The 19,404-nt window shown below is 40.0% G+C and overlaps 1 protein-coding gene across 4 annotated transcripts in view; it reads right to left on the bottom strand.

Moving 5' to 3' along the window:
- The window catches only part of ADGRG4 (adhesion G protein-coupled receptor G4), a 114,714-nt gene that overhangs the window by 12,988 nt on the left and 82,322 nt on the right, over window positions 1-19,404 (bottom strand). For 2 of the 4 annotated variants that reach the window (XM_035288871.3, XM_054250903.2), the window contains exons 14-20: window positions 16,891-17,025; window positions 12,127-12,246; window positions 10,462-10,507; window positions 8,493-8,596; window positions 5,332-5,453; window positions 3,571-3,839; window positions 6-84 (exon numbers count right to left, since the gene is read on the bottom strand). In XM_035288871.3, the coding sequence (XP_035144762.3) occupies window positions 6-84; window positions 3,571-3,839; window positions 5,332-5,453; window positions 8,493-8,596; window positions 10,462-10,507; window positions 12,127-12,246; window positions 16,891-17,025 (875 nt within the window). The remainder of the gene's footprint in view (window positions 1-5; window positions 85-3,570; window positions 3,840-5,331; window positions 5,454-8,492; window positions 8,597-10,461; window positions 10,508-12,126; window positions 12,247-16,890; window positions 17,026-19,404) is intronic. The other 2 variants (XR_008478841.2, XR_008478842.2) reach the window with 1 other exon arrangement.

Raw genomic sequence — 19,404 nt, 5'->3', positions numbered from 1 at the left:
CTTACAATGGAGTTGTTGAGCTCAGAGTTCCATACAGATCTTCATTCACACTGACTATGATTGCCACCATGATCGCTGGGATTCCTACAGTGGGAGAGCCAGTCAAAGGTATTTTAACAGGTAGCAGGGAGGGACCCTAATCAATGACTGTGGTGATGATCCATTAAGACACTGTTTAAATGAGCCACAGATGTGCAGGCATCAAAATACCATTGTTTGCAAAATGTTTGTGAATTCTTCCAACTTAAACATTTCTAGGACTTCTCCAATCTGCTAAACTACACAGCATGCCAATGGCTCTAATACAACGCCCACTAGTTATTAAAAATAGCTCAAGTGCCAAAAAATCAACTTGGCAAAAGAAGTATCTAGTTCATTGGAATGCACGTTTGTATCGGGCATTTCTTCTCCGATGATGAGCCCCTAATTTTCACTCCCTTTCCACATCGCCCACTTCGTTCCCAGTAGCTTTTTGTCTAGGTCACCTTAGGGGAAGGGCACAGGCAGTCAGCTCCAGCCTTCAATGCTTTTTTGACAGGGAAGCTGTTTCCACACTCGTTACTAGTTTGACATTTTGACTAGATCGACCAGTTAATGACCACTCAATTCGGTCAGACTATAATAAAGCAATCAGTTCAGTCAAAATGGTCAAACGTGAGGAGAGTATAGACACAGGGTTTAAAAATCCAATTTCACGTACATTTGCAAAACTTAAATGATTTCTTTATCTCTCAATTGTATTTCTCCTAGACTAAGAGCATACACCTACATACATTTTAAGGGTTTTGTTACATTTCCAAAGCTGTTCCAAAGCCCAGAACGCCAAGTATGTTGAAAGATCCTCCACTGTCCCCTTCTGTGATAAACAGGATAGTCCCTTCAAATCTGTATGGCCGTCCCCCAGCACAGCACCTAGAATGCTGCTGCAGATATTCTTTAAAACACCCCCTGAAGTCTGGAAGGGAGGAACAGAGGAAGGTCTCATATTTAGGATAGAAGTTGTGTGGCAGTCTTTAAGCTGAGTTTACATATTGAAATTGTTTTTAAATAATCCCTACTGTCTGTTATTTTTAAAATATGGAAAAATCTACTGTATTGGACAGGAATTCATTAGGGTGGTGCAAAAGTAATTGCGTTTTTTGTCATTAAAAGTATAAACCTTTCCAACAGGTTGCTTTGGCATTCATAAGGCAGAGCTTCAAACATAAACAGATGCTAATATCTATTTTCCTAACAGTTGATTGCCTTTGTCTAATATTGAAGTGCTCTGAAACTCCCTGTAGCGGGACAGCTCAGCTGTGGCTCCCTGGTGACCTTGCATGTATCCACATAGACCACGCAAGTAAAGCCTTATCTGAATTTGGACCGTGTGCCCTGCAGTCCTCTACACATTTGAGAAGATGGGAGGCCTCTGAGGAGGTGCTCTGGGCCATCTCCTATTCGCCTCCCTATCTCCTACAGGAGGCTGTCAGGAGACAGCTTCTCATCCATCATCTCCCAGGGTTCTGGGGAGGTGTGGGCCTTTGTACCCTGCCCCTTCAGAATAGGGCTGCGGAATAAAAAATAGCATCACTTCCATTTAAAACTAGCTCCTCAGCTACAGGGAATCCTAAAACTCATGGACAAAAGGGCAGTCATCCATTCCCTTTTGTTTTGGTGGTGTTTTTTTTTTTAGTGTCGGGGACAAGAACCTGAGAGCTGGCACTTTTAGGTACCCTTCCTTTCACAGTTTATGTAAGTAATAAACTGAACCTAAGGGTGGCTCATTGTATCTTTCTTTTTCTTTTTTTTTTTTGAGACGAAGTCTCACTCTGTGGCCCAGGCTGGAGTGTAGTGGCGCCATCTTGGCTCACTGCAACCTCCGCCTCCCAGGTTCAGGCAATTCTCCTGCCTCAGCTTCCTGAGTAGCTGGGATTACAGGCATGTGCCATCACACCCAGCTAATTTTTATATTTTTAGTAGAGAGGAGGTTTCACTATGTTGGTCAGGCTGGTCTCGAACTCCTGACCTTGTGATCCACCCGCCTTGGCCTCTCAAAGTGCTGCGATTACAGGCGTGAGCCACCGAGCCTGGCCTCATTGTATCTTTCTTTACTGATTGAGCCAGTCAGGCTCCTCAGCTTGTGCAACTCAAGGTTTTCCTGCTTCCAAGTACCAAGCTTTAGCCTTTCCTGCCTCTCCTTGTAACCCAGGAAATGTGCGTGAAATCAGATCAAAGAGATAAGAAGTGAGTCCTGAAGGAAGGGTTTGAAAAAGAAACTGGGAATGAGTGATGATGAGGGAGAAGGAAAGCCAGGTTGGAGTGATATTTACAGTCCTTTCTTTCACAATTGGCTGTATGTGGCTTATCTTTATCTGCTTTTTGGATTATTCATGAAGGCTCTTCCACATATTTCAATCCTCTGATTGAATCAAGATAAGGGACACAAGGCACCAAGGGGAGTGTATCGACTGCTTTTGGCTCTGTGTTTCTGATGGATTTCAAAGTGTACTAAAACAAGCTTTTAGATTGTGATCTGTTCAGTAGTTGCCTGTCTCTGCTCCCCATATTAGCCTAGATAATAGCACTGACTGTATCCAGTGAAAGCCTGTACTATGTTAATGAACTCATTAAAGGGATGGGTAGCTAATTAGGAAGCTGTTGTCTGCACAAAAGCAGTGGAAGATAAAATCTATGTTCCTATGTACCCTAGGTATGCTACTTAATATACATCTCCTACGCATCTAACACATTTTCTGAACCCCAAATCTGGCTTGAATACACAAGGGAGAGAAAGGAAAGGAACCAAGCTGACCATGTCAGTTAGAAATACAAGAAAGCAAGCCAATGACATGACATTTGTGTTTGAAAAGATCTACGCTGAGGACCATTCCTGGCTTCTTCCAAGGGCAGCAGTGATCACCAGTCATAAGGTGTCACGAGAATCAGGTTCTGGGTGACCCAGCACTCTTTTACCCATTTCAAGTCCTTTCCCTGTTCTTTAAATAATATGGCAAGACCATAGAGGTTAGAAGTCCAAACTATGGAGACAAACTCCCTGGCTCAAATCCCAGCTCTCTTGCCTACTAGCTGTGTGAGTTGGCAAATTACCTCATCTTTCTGTGCCCGGTGTCCTCATCTATTAAATGAGAATAATGATGGAATCTATCCTATAGAGATATTATGAGGATTACATGCATATGTAAAGCACTTAGAATAGCATTTAGCACATGTAAGTGCTACCTAAGTGTTATCTGTTTTATTAGTATTTGTTGTGACTGTAACTTCTGTAAAGGAAGAGTTAAAATCTGTTCACTACTGTAAAGCCAGCACTTAGCACAGCACACAGTACTTAGTACTTAGTACATTAAGTACTAAGTAAATATTTGTGCATTAACTCCTCACCATAAAGGCTAAGCATTGAATTTATAGAGCAATACATGAAGAAAAAAAGATACATGACCAAATACCAACTAGGCAATCCTTAATTTTTTGCCTACGATATTACCAGAATCTGTCTAACAGAGCTAGAATTAGAAAGACACACAGGCTTAAGACAGAAATATCAAAAACAATGGCAGATATACTTACCCCAACCAACTAGACAAAGTTTAAGGATATAATTTGGAATATATATGTTGAAGACTTTGACTAGAGCAAAATACATGTGAACCGCCTCCAAGCCCATCCAAGTCAACGAAACAAGCAGGAAGTAATGAAGTGCCACTGCAGCTGTGATACAAACTCCCACTTTCTGAAATGATGACAACCAAGAATTGACCAGAAATACCAGGTTTAGCATCAGCAGTGCTGTGCACAGGTTGATCAGGATTTTGGCAGGATAATCTTTTCGAAGTTTGCTAAAAGAGAAAGTACAATATTTAGGTAAAGTCTTCTTTTTTTAAATTAAACATCACCACATCTTGCCTACATAATAAGTGAAAGAATAAAAGAATTACTCATCTTAGCCTATACGTCCTAAATTTCAAAGTCCCTCATCCTCTTTCCAGGTAGAATCGAAGTATAATAAATATAGTGACCTTCACTAACAGAAATAGTAATAGCCTCTCTCAACTAGGCAGTCCCTTTTTTTCTTTTTATCTTTTAGAAAAAAGGAAGAAGTTTGCCGGGTATTATGATTCTATCACCACTGCTTCAGTAGGTTTGAGCTAGCTTTACCAAACAGCGGGATGACCACAGAAGTTTCCTTCATGTTTCTACCATTCAATATCACCCACCAGAGATAACCAATTCTCTCACATTTATCCCCATAAATTTTGACTGTGTTTGGAACTTTATGTAAATGAAGCCACACAATATGCTGTCTGATATTTCTTGCTTCCTTTGCTCAATTCTGTGTCTATGAGATTTAGATATTATGTTGTATTGTATAGCAGTAATTCATTTTTTCTGCTGTGTAGCATTCCATTTTACAAATATATCACAATTAATTCATCCAAACAACTGTTAATGTAAATTGGGTTTGTTTCTAATTTGAAGTTACTGTGACTGAAACTGCTATAAATGTTCTTGTTCATATCTTTCAGTGGACATATGTACTCATTTGTCTTGAGTATATATCTAAGAGTGAAATTTCTGGGTCAATAGCGTGATACATATTTATATTTAACAGGTGTTGCCAAAGAATCTTCCAAAGTGTCTGAACTATTTTACATTTCCATCAGCTAATGTATGAGTTCCTGTTGTTCCACATCTTTGTTGACACTTGCTATTGTCAGCATTTTTAATTTTAGCCATTCTGGTGGGTGCAGAGAAGTACATAACTGTGGTTGTAATTAACATTTCTCTGATAGGTAATGATGTTAAGAACTTCATCATATGCTTATTGGCCATTTGGGTAAAGGTAAGCCTTAGGTATGGATATTCTCCTTTGTGAGATGCCTGTTTAAATCTTTGGTCCGTTTATAAATTTTACTGTCCTTTGCTTTTTGATTTGTGAGAGTTATTTATATATTCTGCATACAAGTGTTTTATCTGATATATGCATTGTGAATATGTTCTATGTATGGTTTGCTTTTCACTAGCTGAATTGTGTCCTTTGATTTAAAAAGTTCTTAATAAAGTATACTTTATGAAATTTTATTTTAGGGTTGGTGTTCTTGTATCCTAATAGAGAATCTTTTCTTATCCCAACTCTCTTGTTTTACAAAAATCTAATTATAATATTTTTAAAGGAGCCTTGATGTTTTGTTTTTAACCTGTCCACTTCATAATCTAATGGATCTGACTTCTTCCTATTGTGATGTGTTCATGAAATTAACAAAGTTACAATGGCAATAGCATCCATCAAACCAAATTAAGCTTACTCAGAGCAAGACTGTATCAACTTACTGAAAAGCTATGTATGTCAGCAATGCAACTCCCAGGAAAATGGAGGAGATTCCACATCCGGTGTATGTTATAAGCGCTAATATCTGTTCATTGACTGTATCCACTGTAGACCTGGATAAATCCTAAGGAACACAATGTGTTGTGTTTTACACATTCACCAGAGCAAGTTTATGGTAAAATGCTTCCAGTGCTCACTAACAAGAGGTTCCCAGGATGTATAACATTTCTGCCATAGCTCTTGTAAAACAAGATTATGTGAATGGATAAGACCATATATTGTTTGTTGAATATGCCTAGTCCAACTGACTGCATACAGGGCATGGAGAGCCATCAATAACGTTCAAAGAACATTTAGTTCTTGGTTTCATTGTCACTAACATGCTTTACATTTAAAATACAACCAAACTAATAGATGTAAATTTTGGATACAAAGTGAATCATTATCTGAACTGAGCATCTCAAAACACTACGCAGAACAGCAACAAAAAAAAAAGGTCTTTTTCTTAGATCATAAACAGCTCTTTGCAAAATTAACAAACAAAATTGACCTTAGAGATCACATAGTTCAATCATTTCTTAATTAAGTACCATTAAAGATCTGGAACGACATGCAAAATTAATTAAATATATGTGTGTACTGGCTTGAGAAGAAGGTTCGTAGCCTTCATCAGATGATTAGAGATTCATGACTCATAAAAGGTTAGGAAGCAGTGTTTATTTTGGTAGTTCTCAACCAGGAGTGATTTTACCCTTCTCCCAGGGACATTTGGCAGTATCTGGAGACATTTTTTGGTTGTCACAACTTAGGGGTGGGGGTGCTATTGGCATCTAGTGGGGAAGGACCAGGGAGGCTGCTAAACATTTCACAATGCACAGAGCAACTCCCCACAACAAAGAATTATTTGAGGCTGGGCATGGTGGCTCACGCCTGTAATCCCAGCACTTTGGGAGGCCAATGTGGGCAGATCACAAGTTCAGGAGATCAAGACCATCCTAGCCAACATGGCAAAACCCCGTCTCTACTAAAAAAAAAAAAAAAAAAGCAAAAATTAGCTGGGCATGGTGGAGGGCACCTGTAATCCCAGCTACTGGGGAGGCCGAGGCAAGAGAATTGCTTGAACCCGGGAGTCGGAGGTTGCAGTAAGCCAGGATTGCACCACTGCACTCCAACCTGGAGACAGAGCAAGACTCCATCTTAAAAAGAAAGAAAGAAAGAAAGAAAGAATTATTTGGCCAAAATATCAACAGTGCCAATATTGAGAAACACTGGTATACTCCAGTCATTCACATTCCAGAGAAAAAAAATGTAAGATCCAAAAGAGGGAAACAGCCTACCAAGATCACATAGCTGGTTAGAGACAGAGCTGGAACAAGAACGCTGGTCTTTTTTTTTTTTTTTTTTTTTTGAGACAGGGTCTCACTCTGTTGCCCAGGCTGGAGTACAGTGACCTGACCATGGCCCACTGCAGCCTTGACCTCCCTGGGCTCAGGTGATCCTTCCCACCTTAGCCTCCTGAGTAGTTTGAACTATAAGTGTGTGCCATCACGGCCTGCTAATTTTTTAAATTTTTTTGTAGAGACAGGGTTTTGCCATGTTGCCCTGGCTGGTCTCCAACTCCTGGGCCAAAGCCATTCATCCACCTCAGACCCCAAAGTGCTGGTATTATAGGCATGAGCCGTGGTGCCGAGCCAACCCCAGTCTTTTGATTCCCACTGTAATGTTCCAGCCAATTCGGAGTGGAGCTGAAAAAAATTATTACAGTTTAACAAGTATCAATTGAGTACCATTTATTTGTTGAATAGATATAGTTAAAAAATAAATATAAAACAAACCCGCAGCTCTCAAAAAGTTAACCATTCTTTGTAGAAACAAGTCACATATGACACATTCAGATAACAGTATGTAATAAAGTTACCTAAGAAATCTAGGAAAGTATTCTGATGTGGGTAGAGAAGAAGGAATATATTTGAGAGTCATTTGGGAAAAAAAAACTCAGCAAATACCCATGGTTCTTAAATTTAAATATTTTAATGATCAGACCCTTTAATCCAGCAATTCTGTCAACTTATCCTGAAAAATACTTACACCGATGTTTGAAGATACATGAGTAAGAATGTGTATTAGAGCAGTGTTTATAATGAGAAGAACAGCAACAGCTAAAATGTCCACCAGTCAGGGGTGAGTTAAATTCATTGTGTTAAACCCAAGCAATGGTACACTATAAAGGAATTTTAACAATTGAAGTGTAATAGATAGATACATATTTTCCTGAAAGTTGTGCAATATATACTGTTAGATAAAAAACAATTGGTAAAAACTGTATAAACAATTTGATACCATGTTTATAAAACAAAAACATATATTAATATATACACAGAAAAGAACCTAAATGAATATACATGTTAGACTGTTAAAGGTGGTGACCACTTGGGAGGGAGGTTACAAGGACCTGTTTTGCACTGCTGGAAATTTGAAAAGCAAGCATTAATTTTTTTTTTTTTTTTTTTAATGGATTGGAGGTTTCAGTGGGACGGGAGAATCGCAAGGAATCAGGTGTTCAGAATAATGTATTGAGTAGAGGTGAGGAACTAGGATGTTAAAAAGTAAAAAAAGGAGAGAAGGAGAGGAAGAAAGAGGAAGAAAAAGAGGGAGAGAGAACAGGAATATTGCTTCATTCTAAAAATGGGTATTAATAATGGCCGATCAATATTTTGTGTATTTAAAATGGAGAACTCTATAAATATTTATTGAGTTTACTTGTTCCAGATCTGAGTTGAAGTCCTGGATATCCTTATTAATTTTCTGTCTCGTTGAGTCTAAATCTCGTTATGGGTCTTATGTTTCTGGGTATTAAGATCTCTTATTGTTGCATTGATCCTTTTACCACTGTATCTTTGTTGCTTTGAAATTTATTTTATCAAATGTGAGAAAATAAATAAATAAACAAAAAGCAGGAGTTGCAATTCTCGCAAGCATTAATTTTATAAGGAGAAAACTAAATAAATATTTGTCTCAATCTGCTGTACTTTGGATGAACAAATTGGTGGGGGGATTTTTTTCCAAATGCATACCATTTCTTTATAACTTAGTTCACACATATATTACTGGTCTAATAAAAATTGTGAAACCTCTATCCAGGAATGACTAAGAGACAACTCACCATTAAGACTCCAAAATGGGTGAGGTGGTCACACTGACAGATTGTGTAATTTACGTTTGTTTCCTTTACTTTACAGCCTGACGAATTCCATCCGCCCAGCCCATCTGTAGGAGACAGAAGGAAATTTCAAAGCAATTTTGTTTTTCTCAGAAATGTTTAACTTTTCATTATATGCACCATCCAAACGTGTGTCATAATTAGCATTATTTGCTAAGACAGCAAGATTAGGGGTATAATTGAACACTGAAATTAAATTAAGTCTAATAGACTAAATTGACTTTTGGGGAATTTCATAAATGGCATAACTTCTCCAGCTCTCACTTTTCCTGTTCTTGTACCATACTTCTTTAAATGAGGACAGCCTCTAAACATGAACAAGAGTCCTGCCACCATACTACAGTGACGAGTAAAGACTGTTTTTATTTATTTTTTTTTCAAGTAGACAATAAGTAGGAAGCAGACAGATCTAGAATCTTTTTAAGGACATTGACATGTGGAATATAAACTGACACTTGAGCTTACTCAGAGGGACTGGAATAGACATCTGAAAACCCAGCTGAACCCCCAATTCAAAGGGTCTCAAGTGATTTGAACCAAAGTCTGATCATGGTCCGGAGCTCAACAGGGCTAATAAGAGACTCTGCTCTACTTGACACCTGGCTAGTTTCTTCTGAGCACACTCAGGGTTTAGAACTAACACCAAACCTCCATAACCTGAGATCTCAGGTACTAGACCAGATTTAGCGTAGAACTTCCTGAGTGGCACTAGACCAGAGGGGTTATCCAAGGGCAGGCAGCTGAGTATGATCAACATTTGCCCATCTGGGATAATGCCATAGGTTCCAGAGGTTCTAGATCTACGGGGCAGAGGGGCAGGGGCAAAGGGTGACTTGGGACTATCCCAGCAATTTGCATTAATGAGCATAAAGGTCAACTTACTAAGGTTGTAAGGGACAAAGCTAATCACTTTATAGAAGTTTTATCCTGAGAGACTTGGAGGGGATCAGGAAAGGGCAGTGTTATTTTTGTTTTTCAGAAAGAAGTAGCATTCTTATACCCCAGGGAGCCAAATGGGAAGAGAATTTCTCTTTTATCCCAGAATTTTGAGGATAGTGAAAAAGGGAAAGGTCCTAGGCAGAGTTTCCACAGGCAGAAGGACTCCTCACTTAGACACTCCTGGCGTTCTTGAGGACATTGATGCTGTGTGGAAATTCTCTGAGATTCGGTGATAACCCCGGATATTTCCAGTGAAGATGGCAGGCCTCAGAGCACCCCAGTCAGCAACGACCGTTCCCAGTCTCTTTTCCTACTGTGTGTCTCCAAAGACTCATGCTTATTCATCAAATAGGGTCCCTAGAGACCAACCAAGAAGTTTAATCTCCTCAATGAAAAGATAAAAAGACTGGGGCCCAGAGGGGGTAAATGGCCTACACAAGGTCACACAGTCAGTCTAAAAGAGTTGAGGAGAAAAAAAGGAAAGGAGATCACGGATCTTGCAAAAGCCCTGTGGGAAAGTACAGATAAAAAAACCAGGTATTCATTCCTCAACTTTTTTCAAAAAGCTCAAGGCTACTCTGCTCTGGACCTTCCAAATTTTTTCTTCCAACTTTGCTTACCCTCGAGTTGTATGATTTTTCTGATTTCCCAAATAATTGTCTTTGGGGCTTAAGATACTTATCATAAGCTCCTATAGTCTTCAGGAAACTGTAGGTAAGGAGCAATTAGTTATTGGGCATGATTGGAGTGCTGTAGTCCCAGAACGAATTGAGAGATCTTACCTACTAAAAAGGAAAGTTGTCTTAATTCCCGTGCCCTAGTTTGGTATAAAAATCCTATCCTATATCTTGATCATTCAGAATGCTCTGTAGGGTCTGACAAGACAGTAATTTCAGCACAACTCCCTTCCATTTAACTGCCAAGTGGGAAAATGGTCTGGGGCAAAGTCAAAGTTGCTAAAGAAAATACTTACTATTGTTCTCAAAATCCCAAAAGGCGCAGTGAACTTGACCATAATTCTGGGGGAAAAAATCAGAGGTAAACATCTTGCCTGTGATAGTTACCATATAGTCACTTACATACACGTGTGTTTTCTTCTTAATATTTTTTCACATGGTAGTTATGCACACACTCACATGCACACACACACACACACACACACACATTTGGGCCATTTGTAAATTGGTTTTTAGACTAAGTCCACTTAACTCTGGATTAGAGAAGTGAGGAAACAGCACTGCCTGGTGATCCCGTATGTCCTTTAAAATATTTGATAGTATTAAAACTTGCCATGCTCCCTTCTGGTACAAGGTCATGGATAGTCAATGCAGGACTGATGTGTTCCTTACAGAGCTTTGGAATTCAGGGCTCACCTCTGAGATCAAGCTTTATGGACGGGCCCCATTAGCCCTACAGAACGTTCCTAAGACCTCACTGGCTCCTATAATCTCCAGGAAACTGCGGGCAGGAAGCAAAAGTTATTGGGGATAATTGAAGTGCTGTAGCCCAGACCAAATTGAGAGATCTTACTTATCTAACACGTTTCATTTGGTATTTGTTTCTTTAAATTTCCTGTCCCTCTCTTCTCTCTCTTTTTTTTTTTTTTTTTTTTTTTTGAGACGGAGTTTCGCTCTTGTTACCCAGGCTGGAGTGCAATGGCGCGATCTCGGCTCACCGCAACCTCCGCCTCCTGGGTTCAGGCAATTCTCCTGCCTCAGCCTCCTGAGTAGCTGGGATTACAGGCACGCGTCACCATGCCCAGCTAATTTTTTGTATTTTTAGTAGAGACGGGGTTTCACCATGTTGACCAGGATGGTCTCGATCTCTTGACCTCGTGATCCACCCGCCTCGGCCTCCCAAAGTGCTGGGATTACAGGCTTGAGCCACCACGCCCGGCCCTCTTCTCTTCTTTCCTTCTAGACTCAAGAGCAGTGAAAAGTATGCTGAACCATATGATCTTTTAGAATGGGAACTGAGAAATCTATTGAGACTTCATTAACGTCAAATAATGAAATCGTCATTCATTCTTGTTCTTAGGCTAAATTCGATTATTTAGTAATATATACCTTATGTTATGCCATATGACTATACTTTTAGTCCTTTGGTGATAATTCATACATGTTTTAATGTTCTTTATGGAAATTCAAATAATATAAATGTTTAGGTTTCTTGTAGAGGAAACCTGTAATAAACCTATGCCTATATGGATAAAGGTCACACAGCTAGTGAATGACAGGGGAGGGATACTTAATAAATATTGGTTTAAAGGCAACAAACTAGAATGTACCTGGCTTGCTAATTAACAGTGCCAAAGTATCAATTATTTTGAGTGAAGTTGTTTGCCTCACTCAAAAATAAATGGAATCACATGTCATTTAGTGTGATGGGACAACCAAAAGTTCCAGTCACCACCCCACCCATGTGTCACAATGCTAGAATGCCCACCATTCCCTATTACTTTAGGATGAGGCATTATTTCTAAAAGGTTCCAATTATAACACACCTTTTGCTACCTGGAATGAGACATTCTTCACTAAGCATTAGAATCACATCTGTTAATTAACAAATTACTTTTAACAGAAAAATCCTGACGAGTTCCTGAGGCCATTTGGTTTTGAGCTAAAAATGGATATATTACCTGGTTTCCTTCAATATGCTGCAGAGTGATGACCACTGGGTCAGCTAAGTTTTGAATGAACATATCTGAAACGCTGGCACTAACAACATATGTAGTTAATGCTTTAGTGACGTTTTTGATCTGCAGATAAAACATAAGAGGAGTTCAGGTCCTAAATTTTTAATTACTTACATATTAATAATCAATCTGGAATTTTGAAGTGCTACACACAACATTAGGTACAGAATGTGGAAAATAAATGTGCAAGCTAAAGTCAGATGTCATTCAGCTCATCTCCTGTCTTCACATAAGGTCTCTATTATACCAAGCTAGAACAGTTCATTAACGCATCCATCCAACCAAACATCTATCTAGCACTCCTTGGTTTTGCACCTGCTACTCAGTACTGCGCTAGGAACAAAATGAAACTATTCTCTATTTTGATAACTTTCTGGACATTGACATTTCACAACGTATCCCAGTTCTAACTCTCAACTATTTTTGCTTACTTTTAGGGAGCTCCTCTGTAAGAAACCTAAATCCATCATTTGTAAGTTATATACCACTTCTTGTTCTATTCCGACAGAGATAGAAGCAAGTTTATCAACACCCAGTTTGAAACAAATCTCAGAGGATAGTCATTGCCTTAGGTGACTGTGAGCTCTGAGGCCAGAGCCAGGGATTGTATAGCCTGGTATTCCTCACATATCCTAACACACAGCAGGGGTCTTGTGCCCATGGTGAGCAAATTATTATGTGCCTTTCATGCACATGACGTGTGCAGTCCTCACTGAAACCACATAAGCATTTTTCAGATAGACTGAGGCTTGAGTGGCTCAGTGCCAATATGGATAAAGGTCACATAGCTAGTAAATGACAGGGAATGGATGCTTAATAAATGTTGTTTTAAAGGCAACAAACCAGAATGTACCTGTTGAGAAGTGGGGCTTGCTAATTAACAGCGCTAAAGCACCCCAGGCCAAGGGTCCAGGATGCAGGTCAGCTGAGAGGCTGCCTTTTCTGGGGCACAGGCACATGTGAAGAGGCCAGAGATAGGGCTGGTGACACCAGACAAGAGGGAGAGGAATAAAAATCTCTGAGGACTTCCCCAAAAAAGCCTAGAGGAGGTAGGTGAGCCCAGAGGATGTTCCTTGGAGATCCTGCTGGGCCACTTGTAGAAGATGCTAAGGCTTCATATTTCTGAAGAAACAGTGTGCAGTCCCTACTACCTACCCTCCACACCTGAGTCCTGCAGCCTGCAGTAGTTGCGAATTTAGCCTGGGGCTCCACTAGGAGTCTACCCCCTTCCTGTTTCTGACCTGTTCTGTTCATTCAAAGCCAGCCTGATGGGTTAGTGCTTCCTTCCCAGCAGAATTATCCTGGGGAAACCTGATTTAGAGATGGGCCAGTAGCAAGATATAATAAGAAGGGCCCTGCTGACACTCAAAAGGCCAAGTGCTAACCCTAGCTCACTTGTTCCTCCTAAGCCCCATTACTCCTTTTCAGTCCATTGGTGACACTAGGAAAGATGGCAGAGTAGATGTTATTTAACCATCCTCCCAACTTAGTCTAAGAGACAGTTTTCTGTAGTGAAAAGGCCAAAAGAGGAGACACACACTATGAGCCAGAACCTAATTAGCCTTTTCTCTGGTCTCATTTCCCTTACTATAAAATGGTAGTCATGCCAGGAAAGGGACTGAACCTTCCTCATCCTTCAACCCTTTGCACTGTAGGCTCAAGTTTTCCCTGTTACACCTCTGAACTTTTAGACAAGCTATTCCCTCTATCTGAAACTCTCTTCCCTCCTTCTCTTTGCCCTATTTCATCTTTGAGCTCCTACTCAAATTCAGGGCTTGGCTGAGACCTTTCTCTCAGTGCACTTTCCGGATCTCCTAGAAGAGTGGCAGAGCCCCTCTTCTGTGCACCCAGAACCCCTGTGCCACATTGTAACCACCTGTCTCCCTGAGAATCACAGATAGTGGAGGCGTGAAGGAGGAGACACATATTATCCAAGAGTGGTGCCTTATCAACAGTTTCTGTGGACCAGGCATGGTGGCTCACACCTGTAATCCTAACGCTTTGGAAGGCAGAGACAGGAGGATGGCTTGAGGACAGAAGTTTGAAACCAGCCTGGGCAACAAACTGAGACCTTGTCTCGACAAAAAATAAAAAAATCAGCCAGGCATGGTGGCGAGCACCTATAGCCTCAGCTACTTGGGAGGCTGAGCCAGGAGAATCACTTAAACCCAGGAGTTCAAGGTTACAGTGAGCTGTGATTGCACCACTACACTTCAGCCTGGGTGGCAGAGCAAGATCCTGTTTTTAAAAGACATCAACAAACAAACAAACAAATTTCTAAGGTTATATGTCATAATGACTTAAGATTTTGATCAAAATACGTTAGGGGAAGCAGCGTTAGAGCAAGGCAGTGATACTTTGTGATTCAAGAGAAACAATTAAAGAGCAGCACCATTTATAAGTACTCATTCCCCAATAACCAGTGACAGATCCCAGCCTCAGGTCACCCCTTTCAATGTTTAGGTCTCTGCTCTCTTCCACCGAACTGGAAGTTCCATGAAGGCAGGCACTATGTCTCTTGCTCAGCATTGTATCCTTATCATTCAGCACAATATAAGACACACAGAAGGAATCAAGTAAATAGTTGGTGAATGAATAAATGATAGAGTGAATAAATGAACAAATTGTGGCACCTTCAACAGATTCCTTCCCCTCTCCTGGTCTCAGTGGCCTCAATATCCATTTTACCTTTACCAATGAAGTGATGGGATGACATGAGTTAAGAGGGCCCACCCTTTCAGCTCTGAATTTGATGGCAGGCTAGTTCCAATCCTTCTTCATCTGGTACTATGACGTCTGCAGGCTAATTTTGGCAAAGCATCTTTAATCTCTTTCAGTGGAAAGTGTTAGTGAATAAAGATGACTTATTAAGTGTGATGTCTATGCAAAACAAGTTTATGTCTTATTCTATGAGACAAGCACGGCCCTCTGAAGAAAGGAGAGAAATTAAGACCAAAATAATGGCATTTCAGGTGACACAGAGAAATTGTAAGCCTACCAAAAGGTTCAGAGTGTTATGGACCACATTTTTAATTTTATTAAAATGTTTTGCCCACTAAATATTTTGTCCAGGAGGCAGGAAGGAGAGCAGAGGCTCGCTTACTCCAGGCAGCCATCCTGGGTGGGATTTGAGCTAAGGCTACAGGAACAAATAGAATTTAGATAGAGAAAATTGAGGCTGGAGAACTCCAGGGAAACAGAATGTCTTATAGACACAGCTGGAGGTGACATGGTATGTTTGAGGTGGCATGTGGTATGGGTATGTGCTATATTTTCAGTTGGCCCAGTGCAACCTCCCACAGAAGAACTATGAATATTTGACCATTAGAAATTCGTTCCTCATCATTCTCAGCAAACTGACACAAGAACAGAAAATGAAACACCGCATATTCTCACTCATAGGCGGGTGATGAAAAATGAGAACACATGGACACAGAGAGGGGAGTACTAAACACTGGGGTCTATAGGGGGGAAAGGGGAGGGCCAGTGGGAGGGGGAGGTGGGGAGGGATTGCCAGGGGAGAAATGCCAAATGTGGGTGAAGGGGAGAAAGCAAACAAAACACACTGCCATGTGTGTACCTATGCAACTGTATTGCATGCTCTGCACATGTACCCCAAAACCTAAAATGCAATAAAAAAAAAAAGAAATTCGTTCCTTTGGATAGCCTCTTTAGAAATGCAAACACATCTGGGAAAACTAATGTATTGACTTCTTAAATACATGAACTTTGAAGTCAGATAGCCTGGGTGTGATTCCTAGCTGTGCCATTTTATAGCTATGTGGCCTTGGGAAAAATTACTTAACCTTTTTGTATCTTAGTTTCTCATTATTAGTAGATGAAATAACAAATGTAAATATTAGCTATTAATGATATTTATTGTCTTCAACTTCATGCAAACTCTGATTACTGTCTTCCCAATAGCTAGATGAGACAGAGTGGTCTGAACGAATAGCCTTTTGTTAGGTAGGGACCTAAGACAGGATAATAATAATAGTAGAGCAAACACTTATGGTACTTATGTGCCAAGCAGTATTGTAAACACTTTAAATGCACTAACTCCTTTAATCCTTCAGTTGCTTTTTAAGGTGTCCTTATGACCCTATGCTACAGAGGTTCAGTGACTTGCTTGAGGACACACAGGGAGAATATGGCATCGCCAGCTTTAAACTCAGCCAGAGTCCACACTCTTCAGCGTCACATCATGCTGCCTCTGTTTTCTAGTGGGTGAGGACTGCAGCCTTTAGAGAAAGTTCTGTGGGGGCTGTGGGAAGTAGCAGCAAATGCCTGTAGGCAAATGTCCTTCTGGATACCACCCAGCTTCAAAGGAATTGGCCCAAAATAGTGGACATGTTGGCTTTGAGGAGCCAAGGGAGATTTGGGAGGCAAGCACTGACAAGCCAAAACATCATTTCATCAGGAGAATTCGCTGTTCTTTTCTGGCTTTGAAATATATGGAGACCTCTGTTTAGCCACCAGATAATCCAGAAGGTCCCTTCCAAAGCTGAGATGCTGTGAAAATTAAAAACTGTAGAACATCATTAAAGTGGACATTGATTCATGTTAAAGGGCAGGAGTTGTGCTGGAAGATTTGTGGAATCAATCAGACAACATTATAAACAAAACATCATGAAAATAGCAAGAGTTCATAATTACAATGAGTCACCATACGCCAGTTCATCACAGTTACCACAGGCAAGAATTTACCTTAAAGAGTGAAGTTTGGCCAAAGAAATTAAACAAGATCGTTTGTAAGTTGCTAAGAGGAATTCTCCCCATCAGTGATTTAGGCAAATATATGGAAGCCAAAATCCTTCCCACAGGGACATTGCCTAGGAAAATCTGCCAAGAAAAGTCAGAAATGAAAATTGAAATCTTCGTTCATTATAATGAAGTCCTGCCCACCTTCCACCCCAGCTCAGCCTCAGAATATCACTCAAAGGGCTGAAAGGTGGGAACTAGCTCCATAAGCTATATGGTATACTTTTTGCACACATGTGCACATCCACATGCACGCACACACACACACGCACACACATACACACATAGAATCACAAGCCAAGACATGATCCTGGTACACATAGACAGAGACAAACATACATCATCTTGTCCTTTGTAAGCCTAATCCCGAGGTTATCTCCCTTTGATCTCCTTTCACCTGGATAATAATAGAAATGAAAGGGAAAAGACAAATTAGGTCATTTGCCCTGATTATTAGAAATAAACCAGTCTTGGAAATCAGGCTACCTTCCTCCATATAGTAAAAGGAAAAAACAAAACAACAATAAAAAACACAATACAATGGGAATAGGGATTTGCCTCATTGTTTATGGAGCAATGCTTTGGTTGAAAAGTGAAGCACAGAAGTGAGGCATTAGCTCTACTAAGAGCTACATACCCACAGCTATGGTTTGAATGTGTCCCCAAAAAGCATGTAATGGAAACTTAATCCCCAATGTGACAGTAACGGGGGCAGGGGCACATTGGGATATGTTCAGGTCATGAAGGCTCCACCGTGTTGAATGGAATCATGCCAATTGTAAAAGGGCTTAAGGCTGTCAGTTCAATCTTTTGTTCTCTCTTGCCCTCTCTTTGCACATCTTCCATTGGATGACACAGCAAGAAGGCTCTCACCACAGGTGGCCCCTTGATCTTGGACTTCCTAGCCTCCAGAACTATGAGCCAATATAATTCTGTTAATCAGAAATTAGCCATTCTGTGGTATTCTGTTACAGCAGCACAAAATGGACCAAGAAATCCACTATCAGAAGTTTTTCCTGAGTTGACTGGTAATAGTATTTGACAAGTACTGGAACATTTTTGAGAGTCAAAAAGCGTTGTTAATAATTACACTAAGTCCACAGCCATAAATCTGGACTCTCACAGACAAAACAGGATAGGTATACACACTTAACTGCATTCTCCCATTTAATCTGTCTATCACCTCTGAGAGGTATGCTGTATTATGGCAACAGGAAATGGGTTAGAAAGGTTAAATGACTTGCTTAGAGTCACGCAGCTGGGATGCTGCTGCACAAAGATATATGTGATTTGGGGCTCACTTTTTAAAATTATGCTGCCTCTCAAGTTGTTATTATCTATCTGGGTGTATAATGGGGGGGCTAAAAGTTTATCATACTTCTAAAAATGACTTGTAGAATTAAAAGCCCTATGGCTCTTCACTAAGCAGAAATGAACTCTTCTAGGACAATCAAGTACCATGGAGAGGTCATGATTTAGCTTCAATATGTAAGCAATTTGGTACCAACAATACAATTGGTGTTGTTTGGTTTGTCTCTCCACCAAGATTTATGATTGAAAATCCTGTATGTAAACAAAATACACTGGGAAGTCAACATATGCTTCAATATAGCTAAGTAACTCTTCATAAACTCAACCCTCTGTCATATCAAAATGCAAAATAACAATGACTTAAAGGCACTGGAAAATTACCAAAAGCAGACAGTTTCTGGAGAAGAGGAAACACTTGGAAAAAGGTAACATCACAAGGTGGGGTACCCGTTTTTACAGTTTGTAGGCTGATGCCAGGCTGAAACTAATGCTGTGAAGGACATCTAAAAGTCTGATTTTTTTTTAATTGCAGTCTTTGTGGAATGAAAAACCAGAAAACAGAAGTCAGGCCAACCATAGCCACTGGGAGGTGATGGGAATTGGAGTGGGGACATCTAGAATGAAAAGCGGGATCAAAAATTTTGAGTACAAACTCTGCCCAAATATCTGCCTGAGCTCTGGACCACATAGGTACAGGACAGACTTCCACTAAAAATTAAGGAAGTAAACTGAGATTTGAACTGCCAATCAAGAAATAACATCTACAGTATATTCCAACCAAGTTAATTTCCTGTTAAAACAAAAATCTATAATCTACAACAAAAATCTATAATCTACAAGGAAATAGAGTAGAATCTAGAGTGTTCACAATGTAACATTTGTAATACCCAGGACATAATCCAAAATTACTCAATAGGTGAAGACATATGTAACCTATTTTTTAAAATCCTTGTCTGTTAATTCTAATATCTGGATCATCTCAAGGTTTAACTCCTTGAGATGATCCAGATATTAGAATTAACAGACAAGGATTTTTAAAGCAGCTAGAATAACTATGCTGAGGTATTTAAAAGAAAATCTGTTTGCAATTAATGCCGAGAGGAAACAATAGGAAAAAAACAGAAACAAATGAAATAGAAATTCTAAACT

This window comes from Callithrix jacchus, chromosome X (genome assembly GCF_049354715.1).
Source record: "Callithrix jacchus isolate 240 chromosome X, calJac240_pri, whole genome shotgun sequence".
In the NCBI taxonomy this organism is placed as follows: domain Eukaryota; kingdom Metazoa; phylum Chordata; class Mammalia; order Primates; family Cebidae; genus Callithrix; species Callithrix jacchus.
The sequence above is the reverse complement of the archived record's forward strand: the minus strand, read 5'-3'. Positions and strand labels throughout refer to the sequence as shown.